Source organism: Arvicola amphibius, chromosome 1 (assembly GCF_903992535.2).
Source record: "Arvicola amphibius chromosome 1, mArvAmp1.2, whole genome shotgun sequence".
In the NCBI taxonomy this organism is placed as follows: Eukaryota; Metazoa; Chordata; class Mammalia; order Rodentia; family Cricetidae; genus Arvicola; species Arvicola amphibius.
In genome coordinates this window covers 110,212,651-110,224,726 of record NC_052047.1, presented here as the reverse complement: position 1 = coordinate 110,224,726, position 12,076 = coordinate 110,212,651, and the positions used below count along the sequence as shown (strand labels likewise).

At 39.5% G+C, this 12,076-nt stretch overlaps 1 protein-coding gene across 1 annotated transcript; it reads right to left on the bottom strand.

Moving 5' to 3' along the window:
• Positions 1 to 335: 335 nt before the first annotated feature.
• Positions 336 to 1,268, bottom strand: LOC119818435 (olfactory receptor 508). The gene has a single exon (XM_038335759.1). The coding sequence runs from the start codon at positions 1,266 to 1,268 to the stop codon at positions 336 to 338; it is 933 nt and encodes a 310-aa protein (XP_038191687.1).
• Between the last annotated feature and the right edge of the window lie 10,808 nt (positions 1,269 to 12,076).

The window sequence follows — 12,076 nt, the reverse complement described above, 5'->3', positions numbered from 1 at the left end:
TTAAGATCTTAAATGGCAATAATATTCTCATTCAAAGGATTCCAGATGATTCTACAACTTCAAATCTAAAGGTTGTACTCAAAGAAAACAGAACTCATGTGAGAATATATCTTTATAGCTGCAGAAAATGGTAGTCAAGAAAGCATTGAAAATAAAATTTCTAAATGCTGCCATATTAGTGAATCCACTGTTTTTATGATGAAAAAGTTTTTTATAGTAAGATAAGATTTATGTTTAAAATATCATTGATATAATTGCAAATTTCCATAGTATACTGTCCATTCATCTGGAAGTTCGGAGCTCATTACACTGCTTAAAATCCCAGATATTTGTAGCTACCAGTGAGTATTAGCCACCAGTTTTTTCATGGCCTCTTTAACATCCTTGTTTCTGAGGCTGTAGATGAGGGGGTTCAACATGGGGATCACCACTGTGTAGAACACAGACACCACCTTGTTCTGGTCTGTGGAGTAGCTGGACTTGGGCATCACATAGATGAAGGTGATGGTTCCATAGAACAGAGTGACTGCAGTGAGGTGGGAAGTGCAGGTGGAGAAGGCCTTATGGCGGCCCTCAGGGGAGCGCATCTTCAAGATCGAGACAAGGATGTAGACATAAGACAGAGCAATGATAAACACAGTGACCACAATGATGGAGCCTGAAGAAATTGCTGGAATGACCTCAGAAGAAAAGTCATGAGAACAAGAAAGCTTCAGAAGGGGTGAATAGTCACAGAAAAAGTGATTAACTTTATTTGGTCCACAAAAGGACAAATTTAATAAACAGCCAGTAAACGTCCAAGCATTCACACATCCACCTACGTAGGAAGCGCCCACTAGGAGGGTGCAGACTGTGGAAGACATCTGTGTAGAGTAGAGCAGAGGTGAGCAGATGGCTACATAGCGGTCATAGGCCATGGCAGCCAGCAGGAAGCACTCAGCTGACCCAAATGTCACCACAGAGCAGAGTTGAGCCACACAACCAGCTGCAAGTATAAATGTTTCCTTTGTGAGAAATCCTCTCAGCATGACAGGTGTGACTGATGAGGAGTACCCAATGTCTACAAAAGCCAAATGTCTGAGGAAAAGGTACATGGGGGTGTGAAGCTGAGGACTGCCTCTTATTAACATGATGATGCTCACGTTGCCCACCAAGGTGATAGAGTAGATTATTAGAAACACAACAAACAAGATGGCACGGATTGTAGCATCTTTGGTTAGCCCCATGAGAATGAACTCTGTTATAATTGTGTAGTTTCCTGGTCCCATCTATGTTTGGAATATTGCCACTGAGAGAAAAATGGACAGCTATTAGACTCGAATACAGCATTGCAACCTACTGTTTTCATAGCGGCTATATAAAATAAATGACATAAATACAGATACTATGTATAAATTTCAGGAGAAATATTTTCACGTACTACTTTGCATAAATACTAATATAGGATAATTATTGACACATGGACAGTAAAAATTAGTACTTCTTTCTTGCAACAAATCCTTTGTGTCTCATGTTGTTAGACACACACATAGACACACATGACACACACACAAACAATGGCCTTTTAAAACTATTTGCTCAGACAACAGCCCATTTTCAGTTTGATTAAAAGTAATTAGTTTGTTCTCACTGCACAAACCATAAGTTTCTTGGCAGGGTTTTCAAGAATCTCATCTCCTTGGACCATCCTCACCTCCGTTCCCCTCTGCATGTCTTTATTCTTCTTCACATTAGTCTCCCCTCTACTAAAGAGTGCACTGTCCATACCCATGTCATATATGTATGCACTGCTACTTCTTTACAGCAGTACATGTGTATTTACTGAGCAGCATCAGGCCTTATTAAGAGTCTACTTTCATAAGTCAGAGCTCCATTGTATTGCTCTTCTTGTGCAGGGCAGATGAAACACATTGTACAGAAATGCCCTCACTGGTTTAGCTACACAAGGTAAGGAATAAGGATCTGATTTTGTCACTGACACTTTATGAAACTCTAGATAAATGACATGTACTATACAACACTCACTGTTGCTTTATTTTGAAATTTGGCACCTCATCATTTCCTTAATTTGCATAATATAGTATACATAATACCATGTGTTGATCACAGAAATGAACAAATAAGAAACTAATTCATTAATATCTTTAAAAGGTCTTTATAATTTCTATTATAAAAATGAAGAACATCCCTGGATTAACAGAAAAGGAAAGTTATTACCTGTCAGTGTCTGTTCCTCATGAACAAACAACACTGAACTGTCAGCGTAAAGCAAGCTGCATTTGATAAATATGTTGTCCTATGGGAAATGACCCCTTGAGTATCTGACTTGCTTGTTAAAATTCCACTGAAACCCCACCAGAATTGCTAAGAATCATGCTCACATAAACAATTGTTATCTACTAGCACCTATCAACTAAGCTTTGTGTACATCAACTTTTTAGGTGGAAACTTCATGGGTTGATAAACATCTGTCTATGTATTGGGAATGTCAGGAGCAAACAAGGGTACAGTGCAGTGGGAATACTTTTAGCTCAAAGATGAAAACTTTCTGGAAACAAAACTCTTTTTATACGTCTCTAAATGGTATCTATTTTTAAATGTAATTTTAACTGGTGAGAAATTCACAGGCAACAGTAGGAGATAATATCATTGTGACCCTATGTACACATTGCTATGTTTCTCCACCTTAGTACAATGTCACAACTGGCATTGTGACAGAAGATTGAGGTACAGTCAAGACAGAAACCATGTCCACCACCATGTGGATTGTTCATACTCTCAATTATCACCACTAAAATGTCCCTCTCTTCCCAATTCTCTCCTTCATCTATAACAACAAAAATGTCTTCTCCATCTCTTACTTTTGTCATTTAAAAGTTCTATAATTATATAACACCCTATTATTATACAACATGGAAATGTGGACCAGGAGAGTTGGCCCTGCCCATCCTCTGGTTTGTGTATGAGCTGGCTCTGGTGGCATGGACATAGTAGAGCTGGAGGACTGATCAACTCAACTACCACCCAGGCCCAGATCTATGGTTCTGAGTTGGCCCACCCAGCATCTACTCCATCTACAAACTGTTGGAGGGCATGAAGGGGCTGGTCCTATGGATCCAGAGCCACAGGATCTCTATAACTCAGAGCAACCACAGGATATCTGACAGAGGTCTTGGTGAGGGTCCAGTGTTGATGGTGTAGCAGAAGCCAGAAGCCTTGAACCAGATGAATGACTTATTGCAATGAACATTTGCAAGTAAAGGTTTGGACAAAGGGGTATATTCCATGATACACTTCAATTTTCAAAGCCACTATGACGTATTTTGTGATGGAGAGGTGGGGAAGTCAGAGGAGTGGATTGGTAAGTGCAGAGATGGCTGCAGTTGATGGAGGAGCAGGTTATTGGCCAGAGGGGGTGATGAGACTATTTTCCTTTCCTTTCTTTTCCTTTTCTAATTTTTATTAGAGGAAGGCAGGTATGGAAGAACTGGGGAAGGCTTGGGGCATATGATGAGAAATTTCCAAAGATTCAATTAAAAATTAGGTTACCAAAAAAATCATAAGAATCTCTGGAATAACGCTTTTCTCTCCCCATCTTCCCTTGGCCCCGTCTCGCCCCACCCTCAAGTTCCCAATTTTTGACCTGCGATCGTGTCTACTTCCAATATCCAGGAGGATTACTATATGTTTTTCTTTGGGTTCACCTTTTTATTATCTTCTCAAGGATCCTGAATAATAGGCTCGATGTCCTTTAATTATGGCTAGAAACCGATTATGAGTGAGTACATCCCATATTCATCATTTTGGGTCTGGGTTACCTCACTCAGAATAGTGTTTTCTATTTCCATCCATTTGCATGCAAAATTCAAGATGTCATTGTTTTTTACCACTGAGTAGTATTCTAACATATATATTCCACAGTTTCTTCATCCATTCTTCCACTGAAGGGCATCTAGGTTGTTTCCAGGATCTGGCTATTACAAATAATGCTGCTATAAACATAGTTGAGCAAATGCTTTTGTAGTATGATTGGGCATCTCTTGGGTAAATTCCCAATAGTGGAATTGCTGGGTCCTGGGGTAGGTTGATCCCAAATTTCCTGAGAAACCTCCACACTGCTTTCCAAAGCGGTTGCACAAGTTTGCATTCCCACCAGCAATGGATGAGTGTACCCCTTACTCCACATCCTCTCCAGCAAAGGCTATCATTGGTGTATTTGATTTTAGCCATTCTGACAGGTGTAAGATGGTATCTTAACGTTGTTTTGATTTGCATTTCCCTGATTGCTAAGGAGGTTGAGCATGCCCTTAAGTGTCTTTTGGCCATTCGAACTTCTTCTGTTGAGAATTCTCTGTTCAGTTCAGTGCCCCATTTTTTAATTGGGTTCATTAGCATTTTAAAGTCTAGTCTCTTGAGTTCCTTATATATTTTGGAGATCAGACCTTTGTCTGTTGTGGGGTTGGTGAAGATCTTTTCCCAGTCAGTAGGCTGCCTTTTTGTCTTAGTAACAGTGTCCTTTGCTTTACAGAAGCTGCTCAGCTTCAGGAGGTCCCATTTATTCAATGTTGCCCTTAAGGTCTGTGCAGCTGGGGTTATACATAGGAAATGGTCTCCTGAGCCCATGTGTTGTAGAGTACTTCCCACTTTCTCCTCTATCAAGCTCAGTGTGTTCTGATTAATACTGAGGTCTTTAATCCATTTGGACTTGAGTTTTGTGCATGGTGATAGATATGGATCTACTTTCATTCTTCTACAGGTTGACATCCAGTTATGCCAGCACCATTTGTTGAAGATGCCCTCTTTCTTCCATTGTGTACTTTTGGCTCCTTTATCAAAAATCAGGTGTTCATAGGTTTGTGGTTTAAGATCCGGGTCTTCTATATGATTCCATTGGTCGACTTCTCTGTTTTCATGCCAGTACCAAGCTGTTTTCAATACTGTAGCTCTGTAATAGAGTTTGAAGTCAGGGATGGTAATACCTCCAGAAGTTCCTTTATTGTATAAGATTGTTTTGGCTATCCTGGGTTTCTTGTTTTTCCATATAAAGTTGATTATTGTCCTCTCAATATCTCTGAAGAATTTTGATGGGATCTTTAAGGGGATTGCAATAAATCTATAGATTGCCTTTGGTTGAATTGCCATTTTTACAATTTTGATCCTCCCAATCCACGAGCAAGGGAGATCCTTCCATTTTCTGGTATCCTCTTCAATTTTTTTCTTCAAAGACTTAAAGTTCTTGTCAAATAAATCCTTCACTTCCTTGGTTAGAGATACTCCCAGATATCTTATGCTATTTGTGGCTATTGTGAAAGGTGATACTTCTCTGATTTCCCTCTCTGCTTCCTTATCCTTTGTGTATTGGAGGGCAACTGATTTTTTGGAGTTGATCTTGTATCCTGCCACATTACTGAAGTAATTTATCAGCTGTAGGAGTTCTTTGGTGGAGTTTTTGGGGTTGCTTATGTACACTATCATATCATCGGCAAATAACGAAAGTTTAACTTCTTGCTTTCCAATTGAATCCCCTTTATCCCCTTATGTTGTCTTATTGCTATTGCTAGAACTTCAAGCACTATATTAAAGAGATAAGGAGAGAGTGGAAAGCCTTGTTGTGCTCCTGAATTTAGTGGGATGGCCTTGAGTTTCTCTCCGTTTAATTTGATGTTAGCTGTTGGCTTGCTGTAAATAGCCTTTATTATAGTTAGGAATGACCCTTGTATCCCTAATCTCTCCAAGACCTTTATCATAAAGGGGTGTTGAATTTTGTCAAATGTTTTTTCAGCATCTAATGAGATGATCATATGGTTTTTTTCCTTCAGTGTATTTATGTGATGGATTACATTGATAGATTTTCGTATGTTGAACCAGCCCTGCATCTCTGGGATGAAGCCTACTTGATCATAGTGGATAATTTTTCTAATGTGTTCTTGGATTCTGTTTGCCAGTATTTTATTGAGAATTTTTGCATCAATGTTCATGAGTGAGATTGGCCTGTAATTCTCTTTCTTGGTTGAGTCTTTGTGTGGTTTAGGTATCAGGGTAACTGTAGCTTCATAGAAGGAATTTGGCAGTGACTCTTGTGTTTCTATATTATGAAATACCTTAAGGAGTATAGGTATTAGGTCTTCTTGGAAGTTTTGGTAGAATTCCACATTGAAACCATCTGGTCCTGGGCTCTTTTTGGTAGGGTGGTTTCTGATAACAGTTTCTAATTCTTCGTGACTAACAGGACTATTTAGAGCATTTACGTGGTCCTGGTTTAACTTTGGTATGTGGTACCTATCTAAAAAAGTGTCCATTTCTTTTACATTTTCCAATTTTGTGGCATACAGGCTTTTGTAGTAAGATCTAATGATTCTCTTGAATTTCCTCTGTATCTGTGGTTATGTCCCCCTTTTCATTTCTAATCTTATTAATTTGTATATTCTCCCTCTGCCGTTTGATTAGTTTGGCTATCGGTTTGTCAATCTTGTTGATTTTCTCCAAGAACCAGCTTTTTGTTTCATTGATTCTTTGGATTGTTTTCTGTGTTTCTATTTAGTTGATTTCTGCCCTCAGTTTGATTATTTCCAGTCTTCTACTTCTCCTAGGTGAGTCTGCTTCTTTTTTTTCCAGAGCTTTCAGGTATGTTGTTAAGTCACCAATGAGTGCTTTCTCTGTTTTCTTTAAGTGAGCACTTAGTGCTATGAACTTTCCTCTTAGCACTGCTTTCATTGTGTCCCATAGGTTTAAGTATGTTGTGTCTTGGTTTTCATTAAATTCAAGAAAGACTTTAATTTCTTTATTTCTTCCTTGACCCAGGTGTGGTTCAGTAGTTGACTGTTCAGTTTCCATGAGTTTGTGGGATTTCTGGGGGTAGCATTGTTGTTGATTTCTAATTTTAATCCATGGTGATCCAATCAGACACAGGTGGCTACTAATATTTTTTGTAACTGTGGAAGTTTGCTTTGTAACTGAGTATGTTGTCAATTTTTGAAAAGGTTCCATGTGCCCCAGAGAAGAAGGTATATTCTTTCCTATTTGGTTGGAATGTTCTATGGATGTCTGTTACGTCCATTAGGTTCATTACCTCCCTTACGTCTTTCAATTCTCTGTTAGGTTTCTGTCTGATTGACCTGTCCATTGGTGAGAGAGAAGTGTTGAAGTCTCCCACTATTAGTGTGTGTGCTTTGATGGCTGCCTTGAGTTCTAGAAGTGTTTCTTTTACATAAGTGGGAGCTTTTATATTAGGGGCATAGATATTCAGGATTGAGACTTCATTCTGATGGATTTTTCCTGTTATGAGTATAAAGTGTCCCTTTCCATCACTTCTGATTGATTTTAGTTTGAAGTCAACTTTGTTAGAAATTAGTATGGCCACACCCGCTTGTTTCTTAGGGCCATTTGCTTGATAAACCTTTTCCCAACCCTTTACTCTGAGTAGATGTCTGTCTTTGTGGTTGAGGTGTGTTTCTTGTAAACAGCAGAATGTTGGATCCTGTTTTCGTAACCAATCTCTTAGCCTGTGTCTTTTTTTAGGTGAATTGAGTCCATTGATATTAAGTGACATTAATATCCAGTGGTCATTTTTTGTAGTAGAGTTTGTGTGTTTCTGTTCTTCTAGTTGTGCTGGTGAAGGGTCGCTAGATGCCTGAGTTATTGTGGGCATTGTTGGACTCCTTGGTTTGTGATTTTCCTTCTATTACTTTCTGCAAGGCTGGATTTGTGGCTATGTATTGTTCAAATCTGTTTTTGTCCTGTAATATCTTGTTTTCTCCATCGATGGTGAATGCAAGCTTTGTTGGGTATAGTAGTCTAGGCTTGCATCCATGTTCCCTTAGTGTCTGTAGCACATCTCTCCAAGCTCTTCTTGCTTTCATGGTTTCCAGTGAGAAGTCAGGTGTAATTCTGATAGGTTTCCCTTTATATGTTACTTGACCTTTTTCCTTTGAAGCTCTTAATATCTGTTCTTTATTCTGGATGTTTTGTGTTTTGATTATTATATGGCATGGGGATGCTTTCTTTTGATTCAGTCTATTTGGTGTTCTGTAGGCTTCTTGTACTTTCATAGGAACATCCTTCTTTAGGTTGGGGAAGTTTTCTTCTATAATTTTGTTGAATATGTTTTCTGGGCCTTTGAGTTGTAAATCTTCTCCTTCTCTCCCCCAGTTATTCTTAGGTTTGTTCTTTTCATGGTGTCCCAGATATCCTGGATGTTTTGTGTTAAGAATTTGTTAGATTTGTTTAGTTCTTTAATCTGTGAATTTATTTCCTCTATATTATCTTCACAGTCCGAGATTCTTTCTTCCATCACTTGTATTCGGTTGGAAATACTTGTCTCTGAAGTTTCTGTTCGTTTACTCAGAGTTTCCAATTCCAGTCTTCCCTCTGATTGTGTTTTCTTCATTACCTCTATTTCATTTATCAGGTCTTGTACTGTTTCCCTTACCTGTTTGATTGCTTTTTCTTGTTTTTCTTGGGTATCTTTGAGAGATATATTTATTTCATCTACCTTTTTGTTTGTCATCTCCATTTCTTTATGGCAGTTTTTTACCTCCTGTTTAAGGTCCTCTATGATTTTCATAAAGTACTGTTTAGGGTCGGTTTCTTCTATATCTTCTGGGGTAGGGTGTTCAATTCTTGTTGTTTCAGGATGCCTGGATTCTGGTGATGTCATGTTGCCTTTCATGTTGTTGGAGGAGTTCTTGCATTGGCGCCTGCCCATCTCTTTCTCAAATGGAGCCAGGAGGCGCTTGGTGTCCTAGACCATTCTTTGCTGTAACTGAATCTGGTTGGATCACCCCAATGCCAGAGCAGGACCTATTCCTTGCAGCACAATCTGAAGAAACCCGCACTCCTTTGCAGGAATCCTCAGACCTGTCTGGAGGCCAGAGTCTGAACCCTTTGGGTGGATGTCCTTAGTACATGAGCAGGACACCTGAAAACCCTAGGAAAGGCTTGGGAGAGGCAGGGACATGAGAAACAAAGACAAGCCTGCAGAGGGAGCTGGGGGAGGGGGTCTGTGCTCTCTTCCAGGGCAGGTTGCCCCAGGGTCAGCATCCACTCACCAGTCCAGATGGAACTCCAGGGTACAGGATCAGGGATTCTAGGCAGCCCAGGTAAACGCCAGGACAAAAGGGCCAAGGTGGGTGCAGGGCAGGATGGAATATCACACAGCGAACCTGGCAGCACACTCTGAAGGAGCCCGCACTCCCTTGCAGGAATCTTTAGACCTGCCTGGAGGCCAGAGTCTGACCCCTTTGGATGGATGGCCTTAGTACAGGAGCAGGACACCTGGCATCACACTCTGAAGGAGCCCGCACTCCCTTGCAGGAATCCTCAGACCTCTCTTACTCTCATTTTTAAAGAAGGTTAGGGTAATACAATCCAGAGTGGCAGTTCAGAGGTCTAGGCTTCCATATTTAGAATGGAAGGAGATTCCTAAGTTCAATATATCGAAAACAGAGTGTCCTCATAGTAGATATTTTTGCAAAGCTGACCATTTGCCTTTTCAAGGAGTAGATCTTAAAGGATGGCTAATGCCTGTAATCATGACCTTTTCTTAACCTGTAGAGACTGTTTACATGCTGTGTATTATATCCACAACCAGAAGAATCAATAATTTCAGAAAGAGAAAGTGTCTTTTCTCTTTAATTAACTTTTTTCGTTCATTGAGACTTTTTATTTATTTAAGTTTATTAAAGTCCCAAGAGTATGTGGAAATTAGAGTTCAGGGAAAGATATTTTGTCCACTTAAATGAAACATCTAATGTTGTGAGGAGACAAGCCATGAATATATAACAATCAGTATACTATGCATTAAGACATACTAAATTCCAATAGTCATCATAGTGTAGTCTGTGTCTCATATATAGTTTGGGTCTTCCTAATTGAATTAACACCATCTAGATCCTCCTCACAGACATGCCCTGAAGTTTACCTCAAAGGTGATTCTAGATCCTATCTGTTTGACAACTAATATGGACCACTGTGATGACCATTTCAACAATTCTTAGACATAGTAAATAATAAGCAGTGCTTCTCAGAGCCCGTCATTGCTCATGGTCTTTTGGAGAGCTTTGGAAATGCACATCCTGGACATCAGCTCCAGGAGGAGTCCAAGATTCTTCTTATTTAACAAGCTTCAAGGCGATGCTCTTAGCAGTAATGCAAGGGATATGCCTTTAACAGCTCTGCAGTAAAAGCCCTTTTATCTGCTCCAGTAGTAGCCTGGAACTATTGAAAAGTCCATTTATTAAAATAACTCACTAATATGGAAGTTCTAGGAATCGATTTAAATCTGCATCACAAAGATTTAATTTAAAATGCTGCCAATCTTACCAATAAGCTTAAGGCCCATCCTATGAATGTGGTTCTATGGAATATAGTTTCAAGTCTTTGTTTCCATAAACTATGATTATGAGTATGGCTGATGAATGGGGGGAAATCAATTAGAGTAAGCACAGATGACGGAAGGTGTTTAGGGTTGTAATAGTCTTACCCATAAACAGAACATACAATCACACACAGCACATAAAAGCACTACTCATATATGTACACATGTTGTCGGGGTTTCTGTCCTGCCCGGTTCCCACAATTGTTAAGTCCCAAAGAAATCACACAGAGGTCTACATTAGTTATAAACTGATTGGCCCATTAGCTCAGGCTTCTTATTAACTCTTATAACTTATATTAGCCTATTATTCATGTCTATACTAGCCACGTGGCTCGGTACCTTATTCAGTGAGGCAGTCACATCTTACTTCTTTTGTGGCTGGGTCACTACTGCAGACTAGGACTTCCTTCTTCCCAGAATTCTCATGTTCTCATTGATATGCCTCTACTTCTTGTCTAGTTGTCCAGCCTATACTTCCTGATTTAAATAAATCAGCATTTATTTAAAATATAATTGACAGAATGCAGATCATTGTCCCACACCACACACATTCAATAACTTGTCTCAAGAGAGATTTGAAGTAATTGTGCTTGAACTTTACATACACAGAGGGAGAATGGGAGTTGGAAAGCAGTGGTAGAGAAGACACACACAAACAGGGGGTGGGAAGAGAGAGCAAGAAGGAGTGAGAATATTATTTTAGAGTCAAAAGTCCTCTTGACTGAAAACCGGTTGTGTAAACTCCATGTCTGATGCATCTCCATGTCCGATGTCAAAAGACTCTTCAGATCTCCAACTCTGTTTAGGTATAACTGCAACATACTTCTTCCTCTTGGGCTGGTTAACTCCATGTTAATTGCTCTCTTGAACCCATATTCCATGACTCTGGCATCTCTAACATTTTGGGGTCTCCAATGCAATCCAGGCTTCAACTTCACAGCTTCATTCATTGCTGGTGGGAGTACAAACTTGTACAACCACTTTGGAAAGCAGTATGGTGGTTTCTCAGAAAATTTGGAATCAATCTACCTCAAGAGCCAACAATACCACTCTTTGGGAGTTTACCCAAAGGATGCACACTCATACAACAATAAAATTTTCTCAGCCTTGTTCATAGCAGCCTTATTCATAGTAACCAGAACCTAGAAACAACCTAGATGCCCTACACCAAAGAATGAATAAAGAAAATGTGGCACATTTACACAATGTAAAATTAATTACTCAGTGATAAAAAGCAAAGACATCTTGAAATTTACAGGCAAATGGCTGGAACTAGAAAAGAAAAACATTCTGAGTGAGGTAACTCAGACCCAGATGGACAAACTCAGTATAGACTTCCTTATAAGTGGATATTAGACATAAGCACAGGTTAACCAGCCTATAGTCCACAAGCCCAGAGAAGCTTGGTAACAAGGAAGACTCTAAGAGAGACATACATGAATTCCCCTGGGAATGGGACATATTGAGCACTGCAGAAACAAGGCTTGAGTATGCAAAACAAGCACAGTGAAGATTAGGAAGGCTGATTATCAGACAATGGTATTGGTTTAGTGCGGAGCTTACAGCATTCTTTCTGAAATTCTCAACAACGTACAGGTTGATAGATGCAGACTAACCAGAGACTACTAATACTCATATGAAAGGAACAGTGCATTATGTGTAGTGGTACTGTATGTGAAAGGGAAAGGTCTTGAGGTAGCA

Coding starts and splice junctions, on each gene's coding strand:
- LOC119818435 (XM_038335759.1), bottom strand. CDS start 1,268: ATGGGACCAGGAAACTACACAATTATAACAGAGTTCATTCTCATGGGG.